Raw genomic sequence first — 21,678 nt, 5'->3', positions numbered from 1 at the left:
ACCCCAACCTACCCACCCCGCTTCTTGCCTGACATTGAGATCACCCATGTAAATCACCTACTCTCCCATGTGAATCTGTCTGAACTCTGTGTCCCACCAGGCCCATCTGGACTTTCTGGCCAAGTCTATAATAACACAAATGTTGCCAGTAAAATTTATGATTTGAGCTGTCTTCCCAGCTGGAGACAAAGTATCTGTGCCCACTGTGTTCTTACCACGTTCCGTTCACACCTCTATGAGGCCATTGACAGTTTCCTCTGATAAAGGACTTCGGTGGTGGGAACACTACACTGACTTAACTTTGGGGGAACTCCCCTGACCTGAATCCTTGTTGTTCAGGTGAAATGAACTCCTCGTTTCCCCTCCCCACCATCATCCACAGTGTCCCACGGATGGAGCACGTGGCCCCGCATAAGCCATGCAGAGTAGCTTTCATTCCCCTTGTTCTAGTGATTGGTTCAGAGATGGACACACAACCCCAGTCAGACAAATCAGAGCTAACAAGACTCACTTATAAAAATAATTTGAGCTGTGAAGGAAGCAGATGTTATATCTGCAAGACTTATCCTTATGGGGACAGAGGGTTATCCCAACAGACCTCAAAGCACTCTTTGACTCAATTGTCTAAACATTTTCCCTGGGACTTGCCCCACATCCAGGAGAGGACCCGGGGGCCCACGAAGGGCAAGTCTATGGGGCACAGGCTTACTCGTCCTGGCACCTACTCCTGCTGCTCCAGGAGGGCAGGCCTGGGGAGAGCTTGAGACTGCAGCCAACTGGTAGCTCTCACATCATCCTTGCCTACGGCGCAGGTGATTGCATTTCCATTTCCCAGTCCCTCCTACACTCTGCAGTGCTGGGACTCACTGTGCAAACCGCATGCCTGCTTTGCTTGCTGACTTCCTGTTAGAATTTGATCACAGGAGACACTACAGGGAGACTGGGAGGCAGGAATAGCTGAGAAGGAACTTGCTCCTTCCTGTTTGCCGATGTCTCCTGTCAGCATCATCTCAGCAATGGCCCCGACAGCACAAACTGACTCTGAGCAAGAAGTTTCCAGCTTCCTTTGGCAATCTCGCACCAGTCTCATTACCACTCACCCTCAATCCCTTAGTGCCTCCTCCTCTCTTCTGCCTTTAAAAGCTGGAGTTGCCCGTCGCTTCTCGGCCTTTTGGCTAACATCAAGTGTAAAAGTTGGAGTTCCTGAGACTCTTTAGACTCATTCTTAGGCCCTTCTCTTCTCACTCCATGTTCTTTCCCTAAACTGTCTCATCTGTACCCAAACACTGGTTACACTCAGGTGACCCACAAATGTACATCTCCAGCACAGCCCCTTACATTGACCTAATGAAACTCAGAATCTTCTCCTCAGACTTCCACCAAGACCTGGGTGGCTAACATTCCACTAAACATCTCTGCTTGGACATCTCAAAGGTACCAAATACTACATGTCTTTAGGTGATCTCCATCATGTTGAAAGGCACCGCCATCATTTCTATCATGCCTTCTCCAGTGTCCTACACTAAATCTATTGTCAGACTCTGTCCACTTTCCCTCTCTCAGCAAAATCCACCCATTTCTCTCCATGCCCTGACCCCAGTCAAGCCCCACCTTCTCTCACCTGGACAGGCCTCTTGGTTTCTCCTCCGTCTATGCCAATATGCTCTTCACATATATGCTGATCTCTTCATAAATGTACATTATCAGCAGGTGCGTCCCCAGTTCAAAGCCACTCAGGGGCTTCCTATTGCTTTCAGGGTAAATACCCACAAAGCTCTACAGGGCCCAGACTTTCCAAATGGGGCCTTCCCAGCCCTCCAGTGTCACCTCAAACACCTCTCTTTCTTGTTCTCAAGGCCCCCTCCCAAGGGCTCTTTAACTGTATCCAATGTGCCATACTCCTTCCTGCTTCAGGCTCTCTCTCCAGAGCACCTTCCTTGACTCCAATCTTGCATTGCTCCCTAAAGCATGTCACTCAGAGCGCTCACTGGGGTTTGTCATCATCTACTCATAAGATTGCCTTGTTACTGTCTGCCTCCCCAAGTAGACTGGCTGTCAGCTCCTTAAGGGACTGTGACGTTTGGTTCCCCTGGACATCGCTTTAACTAACCCAGTGGCCAGCATACAGTAACCCTCAATAAAGCACCACCCTTGCTACGAGCTGGTCACTATCCTAAGTGCTATAAATGTATTAACTCATTTAACCCAAGAACAACACTAGAAGTGAGTACTATTATTGCCTCCATTTTATAGACAAAATTATCAAGGCCAGAAAAATTAAGCAATTTGCCATCACAAAGAGGGTAAGGTCCATACACAGCCTGGATTAAACCTTCCCGGCTGACCCGACAGTCTGCTGTTGATCACTCCCTACACTGCCTCTTCATAGATGAGTAAGCGATGATTCCCACCTAATAGAGGAGCAGTCTGCAGTTCCACTGAGCTGGAGTTAGAACCCAGAGCCGAGGACTCTTCCCGCCAGCCTTGGTCCCTGCATCTTTGCCTCAGTGACCTCATCAAAAGCTTGTAAGCTTCTCATCTATGGCTTAGACCCAACTCTGGCTTTGTATCAAAGGTGCTAAGCACTTGCTAAATTGACAGACTCTGGGGCTACCAGAGAGCCTATTCTGGGATAGCAAGCGCAGGGGGTCCTGCAAGTCTTGGTTTAGATGCCTATCTCACCATAGACTATGAGCTCCTGAGGCAAGGACTGGATTTATCCCCAGTGGTTGGCCCATTTCAGACCTCAGTGTGTGCTAAATGGTCTTCATTTTGTTTCATCACAGTTTTTAATTCAAAGTTCTTCATTCACTCAAAGCCTTGGCACATCTCTTTAGAAAAAAAAAGAATTCTTAAAACTACAACAACAACAACAAAAACAGCCCGGCAACATGGCTCAGTGGTTGAGTATCAACCTATGAACCAGGAGGTCACAGTTAGATTCCCAGTCAGGGCACATGCCCAGGTTGTGGGCTCAATCCCTAGTGTGGGGCATGCAGGAGGCAACCAATCAATGATTCTCTCTCATCAATGATGTTTCTATCTCTCTCTCCCTCTCTGAAATCAATAAAAATATAATTGGGAAAAAAAAGAAACAGAGAGGTTGCATAACTTGCCCAAAATTGCTAAGCAATCTTCAGACAATTAATTCTTAATATTTGGGGAAGGAGATTATGGACCCCTTAAATGACCTAATGAAACTCAGAATCTTCTCCTCAGAAAGATGCATCTACATACAGAACATTGCCTATCACCTTCTCTGTTTCACAAGCCTCAGGAGCCCTAGGCTGAGGGTGTGGGGTGAACACTACATTGAGAATCTCTACTGTAGTCCAAGGAAGAAAAGTTCTTATTTTCCAGTGATTGTGGGAAACTGTCGGTAATAGATTTCCAATTTATAGCTGGATATATGGTCACCTAAACTTCAAACTACATTTCTCAGCCGCCCTTGCAGCTAAATAAAGCCATGTGATTGAGTGCCAGCTGTGTGGTTAAGTGTTAGCTAACATGAGAAGAAATAATATATACAACTTCCAGGTTGTGCACTTAAAGGGAAGAATGTACAACCTGGTGGCCACACACTTGGCTCCATCAGCTGCATCAGAGTTTACAGCAGCCTATGAGTCTGATCAGCCTTTTCCACTCATTCCACATTCTTCCAACCTCCTGTTGATGGCCCAGAGGCCCAGGTCTCCTATAACCTTCACCTGCATGGGCCCACCGAGCCGATCTCTGTTGGAGACCCACCATTTACAATGTCCTTGCTAAGTTCTCAACAGGACTGAGCCCCTGTTTTAAAGGAGTTCATCCAGAACAAGGGACCTTCAAATACCAGACAGAGAATGACAGCTGCCAAATGAAAGCAACACAGAGCAGGGCTCTGGGACTTGATCGTGGATCGTGGAAAGAGACTTGGGTTCCAACGTGGCCACTCTTGCTGTGTGACCTTGGACAGACACGTTTCCTTTCTGGGCCTCAGTTCTTAGACATTTGTCAGGTTAGTGTTGTGGACCACATGCTAGCAAAGGTCTTCCTCAGCCCTAACCCTCCAGTCATTTGTATTCCTCCCACCTGGCACATCATGCATTTGTGCTGTAATGCTTCAGAAGAGAACTGGTGTTGACTCCAACTCACTCAGGTTAAAAATGGTATTGATGAATTCCATTCATAATCTTGAAGGGTTTCTGTGACAAGTGACTTTCCAAGTGTGTCCTATACAGTGGAATAGTCATCCTAACTAGTCAAGGTGATGCAGTCATGGGAAGAGAGGGTCTCCTGGGGTCAACCAGTCTATCCCCCACCTCTAAGAAGAACTATGCCAGGCCAGAGAATGGGAAGTCTCTACAGACAGGACTCTGAACAGGACTCTCATCATGTGTATGTGTTAGAAAACACAGGGTCATCAATAGTCTAAATCTCTGCTTTTCCAATTCAAGCCGCTTCTCTGGGTCTAATCTCTGTGACTATGGGGAACAGCTGGCCACCACCCTCTCATAATGACCCTTCATAAACATTTATGGAACAGAGGTAAGGTGTGCCCAAATGACCTGGGCCATCTTGATGTCTGGGCAACTGCACTGACAGGAATTTGATTTGTAGCTTCCTGTGCAGACTTGGGGCTTTGCCTAAAAGTGCTCTCTGCTACCCGTGCATCTGTAAAATGTACTCCACCCACCAAATTAGGTCAGATGCCAGGGGCCCTCCAAGCTCTCTATGATTTCTGGTGGACAAGAGTGAGTGAGCCATAGGCACACATCACCATCTGGCCTCATGGATTAGCCCACACCCCCTTCTTTAGTAGTCGTTCAGCAAGAGCCTAACTGGGCTGGTTTTACAAACAGCTCACAAGTGGGGTCCACAATGTAACAGCAAGCCAGGGTGGACGAGGCATAGACTTGGGGTCAGACCGCCTAGATGCTTATCCCCACTCAATGATACAAATTGGGTGCCCCAGGGAGAGTTATATCACCTCTCTCAAGCCTTGATTTCTTCATATGTTAAAGGTGATGCTGACCTCTGACCATGCTGCCCCACCAGTTTGATGAGAAATAATAGTGGGTGAGAAAGTGCTGGTCAGATACGAACCTGTGTCATAATTATTGATGAGACTGTTATGGTGGTTGCTTCAGACATCAGGTTTCAGAGTGGGCTGCCTGGTGGGGGGAGTGCAAGAAGAATCGCATAGTAGGACTTCTAGTTATAGTTATCATTACTATTATTTCCTGGGTGCAAGTTTCTTTGAAGGTATGTTTTATAATGTATGGACCCAGTAGTTTTCATAAATGATTGAGCACTCACTACATGCTGATAGTTTTATGAGCATTAGATCATTTAAGACCCATGAGGGGGGCCCTTTATTGTTATCCCCACTTCATTGGTGAGAAAATAGAGGTGCCTCAGAGAGGTTCCACAGCTATGAGTACAGAAGTTCAAATTGGACTGTCTGACTCCAAATCCCATTCTCTTCTTCACTCCTATGCTGCCAGGTACAGAAAGACATCTATAATGTAATCTATAATATAATAAGTAATATTTTGCATTTGTTTATATTGTACATAATATGTGAAGAATAATGAATAGCTGATGTATTTGAAGGGTGTGCCTAAAATAGTTCTCTGATAGTGCCACATTATCAAAACAATTGAGACCACCTACTTTAAGGTCTAAGAAAGGGACAGGTGAAGATGGCGGCGATATAGGCAGACGCGTCCCAGGTCTTGTCCCGGAGCAAACGGAGTAAGCAGCTGAAACTAATAACACCCACCCCGAATTGGCAAATTTACTCAGCTGGTGAGACGGCTTGCAGCCTGGAAGGGCAGACCTCCCCTGGAAAGGTTAAAAACCAGGGATCTGGGCAGGAAAGTTTGCCAGACCTGAGCCCAGAGGGTCGGAGGGAGACCGCATGGCAGACAGCCGCGTCTCTTGGGACAGACACAGACCCTGACCAGGGTAAGGAGTTCCGCGGGTTTGCTGGCGCCAGGAGATTTGAGATTTGGATTTTGTGATTGCGGAGAACTGAGACTAAAGGGGGCATCCTGAGGAACTGATCAGACCGTGCAGTGCCCATAAGAGAGGAGCGTTTCCCAGACCATGCAGTGCTGGTAAGAGGAGCGTTTCCCAGACCGGTAAGAGGAGCGTTTCCGCGGCCGGCCGGCGTTTGTCTGTTTCTTTGTTTTCACTGAACCCTGCTCATAGGACAGTTCGGATACAGACACTCACCTGTGCTGAAGAGAGGGTGAAGGTGCAGACGAGGGGAATCTGGGGAGAGGCTGAGGAAAGAGGGGGAGCCGGAGGAGGTGGCAGCGAATTGAATGCTGAGACCCCCCTGGGCCCAGGACTGGGGCAGCCATTCCTCCAGAGGGTGGAATTCCTCCCCCCAGCCCCCCAGGCAAGGAGCACAGCCACACCCAGATTCCACCCTGTATGAGATAAAGGACTAAAACAAGCTGATTAGTCCCTGGGAGTTACCAGGGTCTGGCCTATAGAGGGATTTTCAGTCCCACCAACAACACAGAGCAGGGTAAGGATTAAAAAAGGATAGAGAAGCTGTATAGCCTCAGAGGCCAACCCAAAAACACTGCCACCCAGAGGTTGAGCCACAAACTGACTCTTAGGGGAATACAAATTAAGGCAGACTGGATCACAAATACGGCCTGCTTTAAAATCAGGACTGTGATTTACAACACGGAGGAACAGTGTAATGCAGGCAACACTCTCCTAAATACCTGGCAGGACCAAGGCGAACCAGGCTGAAGAGTAGAAGAACCGAAAGACCATCACTACTGCAAATTTTTTCTTTTTCTTTTTCTTTTTAATTTTTTCACCTTTTTACTAAGAAACCATTTTTTTTATTTTTATTTTTTTTTTCTCTTTTTCTTCTTTTTCCATCACCTGATTTTACCCTTTCAATTACCACATTTTTATTTTTAACCAGTATTATTACTCCTACCATTTTACCATTTTTTAAAGTGCCATTTTATTTTCTCTTTATTTTCTTTTGGGATTAGTGTTCTCCATTCTATTTTCATCGTTCCTTTAGCATTAATTTTCCCTATCTCAATTCCACCTCTTTGCTAAAACCCTCTTCCTTACTTTTCCCCTTTTGGTGTCCTGTTTCTCTTACCCTATTCCTGCTCCAGACCTTCCCAATTCCCTCTTTTTACCCCCTGTCTAATTCCACCCTACTTATATATCCTATTTCCAATCTACTGCTCTAAATCCTTATACACCTATTCTTTATCCTTCTTCACTTTCCAACCATTTTTTTTTCTCTCTTATCTTTCTATTGTTTTCTTGATTGTTGAATATATTGGGCTTTTTTTTTTTTTTTTTTTTTTTTTTAAAATTTGTTTGTTTGTTTTGTTTTGTGTTTTTTCTTCTTTTTTAGGACTGGTTGTGAGGTTGTTTCTCTTTTTCTTTTTCTTTTTCTTTTTTTTTTTCTGCTGGTTTTTCCCTTCCCTCCCCCACCCCACCCCAGCTATTTTTGTGCTTCTGTTTTCCCTTACCCCTCTGGATATTATTGGTGGTTTGTAGTTTGCATTCATCTCCAGGGATCTGTTGCTGGAATTTGTTGAGATTAGTGGCAGTTCTATTGGAGTTTGCTCCTCATACGGGGAGTCTCTTCCCCACTTCTACTTCATTCTCTTTTTTCGCTCTCTTTTTTCCCCCCTCTTTTTTCCCAATTCTATTTTTGCACTCCTTTTTTGTTTGTTTTTTTCTTATTTTTCTTTTCTGTTCTCTCTTTTATCTTCTTCTCTTCTTTCTCCCTTATCCCCTAATTCTCTTAATTCGGTTGGTCACCTTTATTTGGAGTTACTAATATTGTGAATATACTTGTGTTCAGTGCCTGGTACGTTGTGCCTTGCTCTGTTGTATTTTGTGCCTTTAAATCAACGCAGCAGATCCAAGCAACAGCAGCCCCCTGATCACCGCAGCCTCCTGATCACCACAGCCTCCTGATCACCACACCCTCTGTCTGTGGAACAGCAACTGTACGTGAAGCCTCCCCCCACCAGCCAGAAGAGCCAACACAGCTGTGAACAACACCCACCAGAGGAGCTGCTGCCAACTGGAAAGCAGCTGCTACCGCAACCGTCTGAGCAGCAACCACAACCCAAGGAGCCCCTGCCACCCAGGGAGCAGCCACTGAACACCTCAACATCTACATATGTCAGCGAGATCAAACATGGGTAGGCAAAGAAACCCCCAAAGGAAAGAAAAGGAGGACTCGCCAGAAAAGCAGCTAAGTGAGACAGAGATATGCAACATGACGGAAAAAGAATTCAGAATAAGGTTCCTAGAGTACATGCACCACATGTTCAAGAAGCAAGAAGAAACAGATGAAAAACTCAACTACTTATGCAAGAAGCTAGAAGAAACAGATGAAAAAATCAACAACTTAAGTAAGTCCCAAGAAGAAATGAAGAGTGACATAGCTTCAATAAAAAACTCCATTGAAAGTATCAACAGTAGACTGGGAGAAGCGGAGGACCGAATTAGTGAATTAGAAGACAAGGAAGCAAAACACACTCAAACTGTACGGCAAATGGAGAAAAAAATTAAAAGACAGGAGGAGAGCCTAAGGGAGCTTTGGGACAACATGAAACGAAACAACATACGAATAATAGGGGTGCCAGAACAACAGAAAGATGAACATGGATTAGAAAACCTATTCGAAGAAATAATATCAGAAAACTTCCCTGAGGTGGGGAAGAAAAAAGTCACACAAGCCCAGAGAGTCCCAAACAAGGTGAACCCGAAAAGACCCACACCAAGACACATCATAATTACCATGGCAAATGTTCAGGATAAAGAGAGAATCTTACAGGCTGCAAGAGAGAGACGGAAAGTAACATACAAGGGATCTCCCATTAGATTATCAAATGATTTCTCAACAGAAACACATCAGGCCAGAAAAGAATGGACGGAAATCTACAAAGTGATGCAAAGCAAAGGACTGAATCCAAGAATACTCTATCCAGCAAGGCTATCATTCAAAATTGAAGGGGAAATAAGAAGCTTCACAGACAAAAAAGGGCTAAGGGAGTTTATCACCACCAAGCCAGCCATGCAAGAAATGCTAAAGGGACTGGTGTAAAAAGAAGAAATATCAAGCTCAGAAAGAAAACAGCCACACACACACACACAAAAAGAAATGGCTACAAACAAATACCTTTCAATAATAACTTTAAATGTAAATGGACTAAATGCTCCAACCAAAAGACATCGAGTGGCTGAATGGATAAAAAAACATGACCCATACATCTGCTGTCTACAAGAGACCCACCTCATTAGAAGGGACTCACACAGACTGAAAGTGAAGGGATGGAAAAATATCTTTCACGCAAATGGAAAGGAAAAGAAAGCTGGGGTAGCAATACTTATATCTGACAAAGTACATCTCAAAGTGAAGGCCATAACCAGAGATAAGGAAGGCCACTTCATAATACTAAAGGGATCAATACAACAAGAAGATATAACCCTGGTAAACATATATGCACCCAATGCAGGAGCACCCACATACATAAGAAAACTTCTGGAAGATATCAGGGGAGAGATCGACAACAATACAATCATAGTAGGGGACTTTAATACACCACTGACATCACTGGATAAATCCGCTAGACAAAAACTCAGCAAAGAAACAGCAATCCTAAATGACTCACTAGATCAGATGGACTTAATTGACATCTTCAGAACACTTCACCCCACAGCTGCGGAATATACATTCCTCTCAGGTGCTCATGGGACATATTCAAAAATAGACCACATATTGGGTCACAAGCAAAGTCTCCACAAATTCAAGAAGATTGAAATCATAAAAAGCTTCTTCACAGACCACGATGGCATAATGTTAGAAATAAACTACAATAAAAACAACCCAAAATACTCAAACACTTGGAAGCTGAATAGCATGTTATTAAATATTGATTGGGTTACCGATGACATCAAAGAAGAAATTAAAAACATCCTGGACACTAATGACAATGAAAACACAACAATCCAAAACCTCTGGGACACAATGAAAGCAGTCCTGAGAGGGAAGTTTATAGCTCTACAGGCCTATCTCAAAAAACAAGAAAAAATGGTAGTCAATCATCTAACTCTACAACTCAAAGAATTAGAAAGAGAGCAACAAGAAAACCCCAGAGTGAGCAGAAGGAAGGAGATAATAAAGATTAGAGCAGAAATCAATGAAATAGAGACCAAAAAAACAATACAGAAAATCAATGAAACCAAGAGCTGGTTCTTTGAAAGGATAAACAAGATTGACAAACCCCTAGCCAGGCTCACCAAGAAGCAAAGAGAGAGGTCCCAAATAAACCAAATCAGAAATGATAGAGGCGAAATAACAACAGACCCCACAGAAATACAAATGATTGTTAAACAATACTACGAGCAACTCTACTCCAACAAACTGGACAACCTGGAGGAAATGGACAAATTCCTAGAAAAATACAACATTCCAAAACTCAATCAGGAAGAATCTAAAAACCTCAATAGGCCAATAACTATGGAAGAAATTGAAGCAGTCATCAGAAAGCTTCCAGCAAACAAAAGCCCAGGGCCAGACGGCTTCACAGGGGAGTTCTACCAAACATTCAAGGAAGAACTAAAACCTACCCTCCTCAGACTACTACAAAAAATTCAAGAGGAAGGAACGCTTCCAAGCTCATTCTATGAAGCCAGCATCACCCTAATACCAAAACCAGGTAAAGACATCACAATGAAAGAGAATTACAGGCCAATATCCCTCATGAACATAGATGCCAAAATCCTCAACAAAATCTTAGCAAATCGGATCCAGCAGTACATCAGAAGGATCATACACCATGACCAAGTAGGATTCATCCCAGAGATGCAAGGATGGTACAACATCCGTAAATCAATAAATGTGATACATCACATAAACAAATTGAAAGAAAAAAACCACATGGTCATATCAATTGATGCAGAAAAAGCATTCGACAAAATCCAACACCCATTTTTGATAAAAACTCTCAGAAAGGTGGGAATAGAAGGATCATACCTCAACATAATAAAAGCCATATATGACAGGCCCACTGCCAACATCATACTCAATGGACAAAAACTAACACCATTTCCCCTAAGAACAGGAACAAGACAGGGATGCCCACTCTCACCACTCCTGTTCAACATAGTACTGGAAGTATTAGCCATTGCAATTAGGCAAGAAGAAGGAATAAAAGGCATCCAAATTGGAAAAGAGGAAGTAAAACTGTCCTTATTTGCAGATGACATGATATTATACATACAAAACCCTAGAGACTCCATCAAAAAGCTACTAGACTTAATACATGAATTTGGCAATGTAGCAGGATACAAAATTAACCCCAAGAAATCTGAGGCATTTCTATACACCAACAGTGAACTTTCAGAAAGGGAGATCAGAAAAACAATCCCATTTACCATCGCACCAAAAAAATTAAGATACCTAGGAATAAACTTAACTAAAGAGGTTAAAGACCTCTACTCAGAAAACTACAGGACGTTGAAAAAAGAGATAGAGGAAGACATAAACAGATGGAAGAACATACCATGTTCTTGGATTGGTAGAATCAACATCATTAAAATGTCCATACTACCCAAAGCAATCTATACATTCAACGCACTTCCCATTAAAATACCAATGGCCTTCTTCAAAGATCTAGAACGAACTCTCCAAAAATTCATCTGGAATAAAAAAAGACCCCGAATAGCTGCAACGATCCTGAGAAAGAACAAAGTAGGTGGGATCTCAATGCCAGATATCAAGCTGTATTACAAAGCCACTGTTCTCAAAACTGCCTGGTACTGGCACAAGAACAGACATATAGATCAGTGGAATAGAATAGAGAGTCCAGAAATTAGCCCGAACCAATATGCTCAATTAATTTTTGACAAAGGAGGCATGAACATACAATGGAGCCAAGATAGTCTCTTCAATAAATGGTGTTGGGAAAATTGGACAGACATATGCAAGAAAATGAAACTAGACCACCAACTTACACCATACACAAGAATAAACTCAAAATGGATAAAGGACTTAAATGTACGACAGGAAACCATAAAAATTCTAGAAGAATACAAAGGCAACAAAATCTCAGACATATGCCAAAACAATTTCTTCACTGATACAGCTCCTAGGGCAGTTGAAACTAAAGAGAAACTGAACAAATGGGACTACATCAAAATAAAAAGCTTCTGCACAGCAAAAGAAACCATCAACAAAACAACAAGAAAACCCACCTCGTGGGAAAACATATTTGCCAACGTCATATCTGATAAGGGCTTAATCTCCAAAATTTATAGGGAACTCATACAACTTAACAAAAAGAAGATAAACAATCCAATCAAAAAATGGGCAAAGGATCTAAATAGACACCTTTCAAAAGAGGACATTCAGAAAGCCAAGAGACATATGAAAACATGCTCAAAGTCACTAATCATCCGAGAGATGCAAATCAAAACAACAATGAGGTACCATCTCACACCTGTCAGAATGGCCATCATCAACAAATCAACAAACGACAAGTGCTGGAGAGGATGTGGAGAAAAAGGAACACTTGTGCACTACTGGTGGGAATGCAGACTGGTGCAGCCACTATGGAAGGCAGTATGGAGGTTCCTCAAAAAATTGGAAATGGAACTCCCATTTGACCCTGTGATCCCACTACTAGGAATATATCCCAAGAAACCAGAAACACCTATCAGAAAGGATATATGCACCCAGATGTTCATAGCAGCACAATTCACCATAGCTAAGATCTGGAAACAGCCTAAGTGCCCATCAGTAGATGAATGGATTAGAAAACTGTGGTACATCTACACGATGGAATACTATGCTGCTGTTAAAAAGAAGGAACTCCTACCATTTGCAACATCATGGATGGAACTGGAGAGCATTATGCTAAGTGAAACAAGCCAGTCAATGAAGGAAAAATACCACATGATCTCACTCATTCATGGATAACAAAGACCATTACAAACTTTTGAACAATAATAGATACAGAGGCAGAGCTGCCTCAAACTGATTGTCAAACTGCAGTGGGAAGGCCAGAGAGAGTTGGGGGGCAGGAGGGAGGGGAGTAAGAGATCAACCGAAGGACTTGTATGCATGCATATAAGCATAACTAATGGACATAAGACACTGGGGGGTAAGGGAGGGTAGTGGTTTGTCAAGGGCGGGGGGGGGGGGGGGAAAAGGATACTTATGTAATACCCTTTGTAATACTTTAAGAGGAAAAGAAAAAAAAAAAAAAAAAAAAAAAAAAAAAAAAAAAAAAAAGGTCTAAGAAAGGGAGAATATGAAGCTTACAATAGTGCCCTCACAGGGCTGGGGCTGGAGTGAGGCAAGTGTGGGTGCCTTGGGCACAAAAGTTAAGGAGACACTCACTCTCAAGTTCATGCAAGCCGGGCCCTACCTCCCAGTATAGACAGGGAGCTAGCAGAGGCTCCTGGAAGCCACAGGACAAGATAGACAAGGGAGAAGGGAAAGTCTCCATTATTTATTGTTCCCAAAACCTGCAACTCCTGGGTGACAGGATAAAGACTCTGAAGTGTGGACAGTGGATGAGGGTTTGGGCTAGGGTTAGGGCTAGGGTTAGGGCTAGGTTTAGGGTTAGGGTTAGGATTAGGCTTAGGCTCAGGGAAGGCGGGTGACAAAATAAAGACTTCCTGCCAGCCAGCTGAGCAGACCAAAGGGAAGTGGAGTTCCAGGCTTGGCACTATGACCTTGAACCTCAGACTGCTCATGTGTAAAATGGGAGTAAGAAAAATCCCTTACTGGCTCCCCCACAGGTTGAAGGGGTGATCTGCCTCCTTCAAGTCCTCTAAGGATATAATTGTAATTGAGAACTGTGTGGGAAACTGCATTGCCTTGGATTCCATTGCTTCTCCATGGAGTTCATCTAGAATTAATTATTGATGCTCCCCACCGTCCACACCATCCCTGTCCTGCTTTCCTGGATCCGACAACTGGAGGGGATGAGCATCCTATCAGCGGTGACTTATAGTAGTGAGGTGGCTACTCCCGCCCTCACTCCCAACTCACAGCAGTCCAGACACCCTTTGGTTCTTACTGCTGTTGCCTAGAACCACCAAGGGGCCGGGGGTGGGTGGGAAGAGCTTGGCCTCAGGGCTGGAGAACAAATGGGTCACCAGACTCCCCTGTCAGCAAAAGCTCTAACTTCTCCCAAAAGAGAATGTCCTTACCAGAGCCACTGGCTCTCAGAAATGTCAGGACCACATTCAGAAACACATACACACACACACACACACACACACACAACCCACAGAAAATAAAGACAATTCTGTTAGAGTAAGGTTGAGGGAGGCTGCTGCTATCTTTTGGAATGAGCAGAGCTCATCCACGCTCACAGTGAGGTGAGAGGGGCACACTTTTCCTGCAGAAACCGGCTTGGAGAGAGAAAGGGCCCAGGAGGCAGGTGTCCAGCACTCAGCACCCAGCTCCCCGGCTGCATCCGGCAATGGAAGAAATGAAGGTCCGAAAGCCTGGTGTCCACAGGCGTGCCTGACTGTCACTGGGAGTCGCAGGTCCAGAGGTGACCTGTGCACCAAGAGTTGAAAGATGGAGGGACAGAGGTGGCTTCCTAAACCCCTCGGTGCCTGTCTTTGCCCACTACCACTGCCCCCCAGCACCTCAGCTGTGAGTGACAGACCCATGGGCCAGAAGCTCAGCTCTGGGGAATAGATGAAGCGGGGAGAAGTGGCACTCTCTCTGTGTTCCCCTCATGCACAGCCCAAGGCCCACTGGTATCCAAGACTTCCAAATTTTGCAGAAAGAACTTGAAAATTACAATGTATTTCCTCCACAGCTTTTTCCTTTAATGGATGGGAAACAGAGAGAGGCCCCGGGTGAAATAATTTGCTCAAGGACGCACAGCTGTGGCAGCAGAACCAGGCCCACTCTCCCCCTTCACTTGCTGATAGCCAAGCCCAGACCAGGAACTTGCATCTGAGCCTCCAAGGAGATAAGCAGGAGGAGAACTGTGCCAAAGGAACTCACTCCACGCATTATGCCCACTTCTGGGAGTCCCCGGAGGAACTAGGCGTCTTCGCCACGGAAGAGTTTAGAAGCCCAGAGGTCAAGCAAGAGCTAGACGGCAGGCAGTGCCGGCTCAGCCGGTCCAGAACGTCTGGCCCTCTCCACTCCTTTCAGGGTCCCCATTCCCGCCGCCTTTGGATCCTCACTCTGCGTCCACAGCCATGCGCTCTCTCGGTGCCACGCCCGCGCCGCGCGCCAAAAGGCGTGCGCAAAGTTGGAGGCGGCTGAAGGCGGCCTCTCCGCCGTCTGTTTCCCCAGCCTGAGCGCGCACAGCCCGGCATATGGACATTTCGCGCTCCGCATCTGTGTCATCAGCCGCACTTTCCGTGTGTGTATGTGTGTGTGTGTGAAGCTGGGCGCTGGGAACAAACGTGCATCTGTTAAATTTGACAATAAAGTCCTCCAGCAAAGCTGCCAAGATTGGGGGCAGCGGGTGGGGGCGGAAAGCCGAGGGGTGTGGGAGAGAGCTGGGGTCTCAAAAGGCGACGCCAAAGTGCCTGGCCCAGGTATTATGTTGGGAGAAGGTGAGGAGAGCAGCTGCTCCTTCTCGCGGGCGTGTATGGGAGCAAGGGTGTCCCTGTGAAGAGTACACACCGATCTGCTCAACATATGTCGCCACAAATCACTGTATCTCTCCCTCCTCCCCCACTCCCTCCTGACAGAGGGCAGAGCAGAAAGAGGCGCTGAGAAGAGGCGCCGCTTCAACAGGTGTCTTAGTGCGCAATGCACCTTTTCACGCATTCACTGTCTGCATCAGCAGCGGGGACAATGTGGACACTTTGTTTCTAGGCGCAATGCGCCAGCTTCGGACGCAGGGGGGGAGGCGGCCCTGGGCAGGGAGGAGGGTCTGGAAATAAAGACCTGAGGCGCTCCTGGTGTCCCGGGCCCTCTCCTCCCTTTGTTGGAGAACTCCCTGGGCCAGAGCTTCCTTGTGCGCCCTTGGGGGTGGCATATGGCGCCCTCTCACCTAACCAAGAAAGAGAACCAGCCACCCACTCAAGAGCGCACGAGGTCCCTGAGCCCGGGGAGGGGGCGTCTCTGAGGGAAAGGCTCTTTCCCAAAGTGAATGAGGAGCCCGCCTTATCTCTCCCCACCCCACCAGCGCCTTCCCCTCAGCTGGCGCAGCCGGCAGCAGCCGTTGGGTGGGGAGCAGCGGCCAGGCAGCACCAGCCTGCGGAAGCGCCCCAGCTCCCGGCAGATGAAATATGGGGCTGGTGAGCCCCTGGAGACCATATGTTTTCAATAAAAGAAGACAAATAGGACCGAGATAGGCCTTGCAGCCAACCTGTTATAAATGGGTGGCAATTGGGCCAATGTACACGGCCCCCGGGGGGAGGCCCGCTCGGTGCCAAATGCATGTGTCAGCTTCTGGGACAGGTGTGCCCAGGGGCCAGGGGCCAGGTCTCCCCCCTCTGGGTTTATCACGGCCAAGGTAATATTGTGCTAACTATGAGTAAACAGTCATTGTGAAAACCAGGGAGAGTTTATCAGAGGCGAACTAGTTGGGGGGTGGCTTAACAATAAAGTTGCCCGCCTTGGGAGCAGGTGACGGCTGGCTGCGGGACTCCCGTGGTAGATGTTTTCCAAAGCACTCCACTTTACAATCTCTTGTAATTATTTATTAAACGAAATCTATTTATTATTATTTTAGCAAACACTGGAGACAGGTGGGGCTTTCTTTTCGTCGTCCCCTTTTGTTTGAAGGGCTGTTTGAAGTGGCCAGTCTCGGCCCGGGCAGCTCGCTCGCCAGATTTTTGTCTTCTGCTCTTTCAGTGCTGAGCGAAGGCGAGAGAAAGAAGCCCCCTCCTCTGTCAAGCCATTAGCTATTCAGCCTCCTGTGGCCCCCCTCCCTCCCACTCCTTTCTCGAGGAGCCCCCAGGCACTGCTAAGATTCCCCCTGCAGATAGGAAGGCAAAAGGGTGGACCACTGCCTTCCTTCTTTTCCAAGCTGCCCGCCGTCTCTAGGCGTCAGGCTGTCGCCTCTCTCCTGGGGCCCCTCAGCCTCAGGCAAGCCCGGACCTCAAAGAGTCGGCGGGTGCAGGGGTCCTGGAGGCACCAGAGGTGGTAGCTGGCCGGGGTCTTCAGGAACAGGCTCTGCTCCCCCTTTGGAAGAGCTGGCGCACAAATACCGCCAGCGCGCACTGAGTTGTCACAGACTGCGCCCCAGCCGGCAAAAGCACAGGAATTAACTTTGGAGAGGGGTCTGTGCTTCCTCTGTGGCATAAAGGGAGGGCGTAAATCCTCAATGTCTAATCCCCTAGGACTCCTCAACCTCCAGCCTCGCCCTCCTGTCCAGAAGAAGGGGAGCGGAGAGTTCTCTCCCGTTGCAAGATGACAGCTGCCCTGGGCGGCTGCGCACTCCTCGCCTTGTTTTTTGCGCAAAGCTGGGAAGTGGCGGCGGGCGGCCTGGGAGCCTTGGAGAACCTTGAGTGGAAGGGGCTCTGGGGAGGCTAGATAAGAATTCCAGGCTGGCCCTAGAATTCCTCCCCAGAAGAAGGTTCCCAAGAATCCCCAGAATCTCTCCTGGTGCCGGAAGCTCACCCGGAGGCTGTCTCCAGCACCCAGTAGCCGCTGGAGGCAAGAGGGAGCCAGGCGAGTCCCACCTTTGCTTCCATCTGAGAGCCACCACTGCATGAAGTCCCGGTTGTGGGCTGCTCCCCAGGCCTCCAGGGACACGGAGAGGTGCTTTGATCCCTTATGGCCGGGGTTCCCTCCACCAAGTGGGGCTGGGTCCCAGAGAGCTAGGAAAGCCGTCCTTTGGGTTTCCTCTCTCTGTTCCTGGTTTGCAGGATGGAAATCAATCAAGGCTGGGGTATGGGTCAGGAGAGTAAAGAGATGGAACAGGAGGGGACACTGGCTCCCCTTGGCACTGGGAGGGGGGGCCACTACCCCTTTTGTATTCTGACCCTGTCGTAACTCACAGACCCACGAATTCTCCTACTTCCTACACGTTGGGATGTCTGATTTTGCCTTGAAAGGATATTTTCCCCCAATCGAGGAGAGGCAGCAGGTGCAAGGGAGAATCTAGGACTAGCAGTCTTAGGACCTGCGTTCTGTGGCTCTGCTAGAAATTCCTCTGTGACCTTGGGTGACTCACTTCTCCTTCCTGGGCCTTAATTTTTCCATCTGTGAAATGGATCTCAGGTTCTCATTCTTATAAATGGAAGACAATTTGGAGCAAGCTCTGACCTAAAGGAAAACAGCAAAATCTCCATGGGTCCCTGAGCCTGAACCGTCGCTACACCTCCCTCCCAGACAGCGCGGGAAGGAGCCTGCGCGCACAGCGCAGCAGCTGGGACCCAGGACTGCGCCCCCGTCCGCATACCGTCCTGCAGTCCCCCTCCCTGGCGCCCCAGCAGATCCAGCCTCTCTCTGCCTGGGAGGCAATCCCAAGCCGCCTGTGCGCGTGCCAGAGGCCCTCACCGGGGCAGATACACAAACTTACCTCTTCCCTCACCCATCCCCCCAGCTCCCCGACCCGGTCCTGCTCCCCTCCGCCATCTTCCGGGAGGCTCAGGGTCCCTGGAGCTGCTAGAAAGCGACGCCTCCGTCGCCTGCAGAGGCTTAACCCGAGACCCAGCCTCCCCAGCCTCCGCCCCGGGCACCCGGGCACCTCGCGGTCAGCAGAGAGGAGCGGAAGCCGCGACCCCTCACCCGGAGTGACCGGAAGCAGAAGACCACGGGGTGTCCGAGGCGGGACAAAGGGGAGGGGCGGGGAACAAGGGAGGGATGATGCGTGCAGACTCGCTTGAGAGAGATTTCCAGGAGGCGAGGGTCCCTGCCCTGTGCTCACCGCCTGGCCCCGGCCTGCTTCGGCGGCAGAAGCTGGACCAGGGGCCCGGCCCTGCGCGCCAGTGACTGGCAGGAGGCCTGAGTGCAGAGCGTGGCCCGCTGCTCTGAGCACCAGCTCTCCGCCGCGTCTAAGACACCCGGGCTGCTGTGAGCTTCTGGCCTCTCCCCACCCTTCGCACCCGAGCTCTGCCCGTGCAGCTGGGCCCAAAGCTGGGGCACTGCCCGCGATTGGTGGCTGTGGAACGTCCCCTGGGGTGGGGTGGGGGTCCCCCATAGCCACCTCTGCCTCTGAGATGCCATCCACATGTCCTAGATGTAGGATGGGAGCGGGAGGGAGGAGAGGCGTCTGAGAAGTTTGGGGCGTCATCTCAGGGCACCCCCAGGCAAAAGTCCCCAAGTGTCAGGGCCACCCGCCTGGGTAGCCGCCGGGTCCCCTCAGAGTGAAGAGGGGCGGTGAAGCCTGGACCGCAGAGCAGGGGGCGGGGTGGCCCCGGGAGTCAGGGGACACTTGTCCACACCGGGCGCCCGAGCATCTGGCTCCCGTTCCACCTCCTGCCCTGAGGTTTGGGGCAAGCGCGCCCTCTCTGCGGCTAAGTTTTCCCGCGGGTCACACACGGAGATTCGCCCACCCTGAGCTGCGCAAAGCCCCTCCAGCGACCAGGAGCGGCTCTGGACAGGGGCCAGGAAAGAGGATCCTAGGGAGGCGTCTGGGGCGCAGCCGGGAGCCAGACGAGGCTCGTCCCGCCGGGTGGGGTTCTTTGAGGATCCGAGAGTTGCTGGGACAGAGCCGGCGGGAGAAAGCAAACAGAGCCTCGCTCCCCTCCCCCGCCCCCCCCCAGCCTTTGTCCGGAATCCAGCTGTGCCCCGCGGGGGAGGAGCGGGCTCGCTCGCGTGGCGGCCCCCGGGTCGCCGCCCTGATTGGCCGGCGGCGCGGGCAGCGGCGGGGCAGGCACGCTCCTGGCCGCGGCCGAGCAGATAAAACGCGCCCAGGGCACACGCCTCGCGGCTCCGGACACCCGCCCGGGCAGGCGCGCCCCAGAGAGCAGAGGCCGGGGCCACTGGCGCTTCCCTCCTTGGGGCTGGGGGACTCCCAGGCGGCGGCTCGGCAGCTCCGCTGAACTTGGCGTTTGCAAGGCCAGCTCAGCTCCCGCCGCTCGAAGCCCGCCGCTCCCAGCCTTTTGCACATGAGACCAAGGTAACACCTGGTACCTCTGCGCATTCGAAGGGGAACGGGTTCTCTGATCAGGTGGGGGTGGCTCTTTCTCGTGCCCCCCCCCCCCCCCACACACACACACACGTAGCCCGGGATGGGGAACTGCCCCTGGGGATCGACCACGCTTACCCGTCCTTCTTCCCCCGCCGCAGGATGGCGCCTCAGCCCTCGGGTGCGCCGGCCGTCCAAGTGACCCACGAGACCGAGCCGCCCTTCCCAGTCGCCTTGAGCGCGCAAGAGCCCTGCATCGTGTCCGCTCCGCCCAGCCCCACTCGCGTGTCAGGGGACCCCGTCGAGGCCGAAGGGAGCGGCTGCCGAGGAGCCGCCAGGAAGCTCCGGGCGCGGCGTGGGGGACGCAGCCGGCCCAAGAGCGAGCTGGCGCTGAGCAAGCAGCGGCGGAGCCGACGCAAGAAGGCCAACGACCGCGAGCGCAATCGGATGCACAACCTCAATTCGGCCCTGGACGCGCTGCGCGGGGTCCTGCCCACCTTTCCCGACGACGCGAAACTCACCAAGATCGAGACGCTGCGCTTCGCGCACAACTACATCTGGGCGCTGACGCAGACGCTGCGCCTAGCGGACCACAGCCTGTACGGTCTGGAGCCTCCCTGCGAGGAGCTGGGCAGCCCGGACGGCGGCTCCCGGGGAGACTGGGGCTCCCTCTACTCCCCGGTCTCCCAGGCGGGCAGCCTGAGCCCCGCCGCCTCGCTGGAGGAGCGCCCCGGGCTGCAGGCGCCGGCCTCCCCTGCCTGCCTGCCGGGCGCCCTGGCCTTTGCAGACTTTATCTGATGGCCTGCCGGCCGCCGGGCGGTGGGTGCTGGGGGAGAGGGCGGAGGTGGAGGAGGTGGCGGCGGCCCTCGCGCGGACTTGCTCCTCCTGCAGCTGGTGGGCCTAGACGCCCGCGGGGTGGCCGGCCAGTTCAGTCCCGCGTCCTCAGCGCCGCGCCAACCGAGACAACCTGCCGCTGCCTGCGCAAGTGGGCGGTACCGGCCGCGCGTTTCAGGCCCCCTCCCTGCCGTCACCCCAAAATCTCGTGCAAAAAACACCCCTGAGAATGGTAGCACTACACAGGGAAGACGCGCCCCCACCCCGTCTCCTGCCACCCTCCCCTCACTCTGTCAGACCGATGACTCTCTCTCACGCTCCTCCCCCGACGTGGTTTCATCCAGCCTCTGGTCTCTGCTCCCCTCCTCTCTCCCTAGCCAGTCCCGCGTGTCCGGCCGCCCCCTCTGCCTTAATCCACGAAGGCGACTCTCTGCCTTCTCCGCGTGCACTTTTCTGAGCCATTGCCCTGCCTGGGGGCTGGAGCCCCGACTGAGAACTGGTCTCACATTCCCCTTAGGGAGCGCCCCCCCCCCCCAATTCCGCCTCCCTGCGACCCAGGGAGCCTGTGCCTTTAGAAAAAATCAGTTTGTAAATTATATGATGTCTTTTGAGATGAATTTTGGTAAATTATATGCCCTCCCCCCTGTTTTTTGTATTTATTGATGAGATTTCAAAAAAAAAAACAACAGGAAAAGTCTATATTTTGTACATAAGATTGTTTAGGGTCTGGGGAATGAGACTTTGAGCCAATAAATAAAAAAGGGGAACCTATAGGAGCCTG

General features: G+C 49.9%; 1 protein-coding gene across 1 annotated transcript; it reads left to right on the top strand.

Moving 5' to 3' along the window:
* The first annotated feature begins 20,225 nt into the window (after window positions 1-20,225).
* NEUROG3 (neurogenin 3) lies at window positions 20,226-20,861 on the top strand. Its single transcript, XM_070431921.1, has one exon. It carries the CDS (start codon window positions 20,226-20,228, stop codon window positions 20,859-20,861), a length of 636 nt encoding a protein of 211 aa, XP_070288022.1.
* Window positions 20,862-21,678: the final 817 nt, after the last annotated feature.

This window comes from Myotis yumanensis, unplaced genomic scaffold (assembly GCF_028538775.1).
Source record: "Myotis yumanensis isolate MYYU_CA2020_CCGP unplaced genomic scaffold, mMyoYum1.0.hap1 SCAF_13, whole genome shotgun sequence".
NCBI classification, from domain to species: domain Eukaryota; kingdom Metazoa; phylum Chordata; class Mammalia; order Chiroptera; family Vespertilionidae; genus Myotis; species Myotis yumanensis.
Note: the sequence above shows the minus strand (reverse complement) of the source record. Positions and strands in the feature narration are given on the sequence as shown.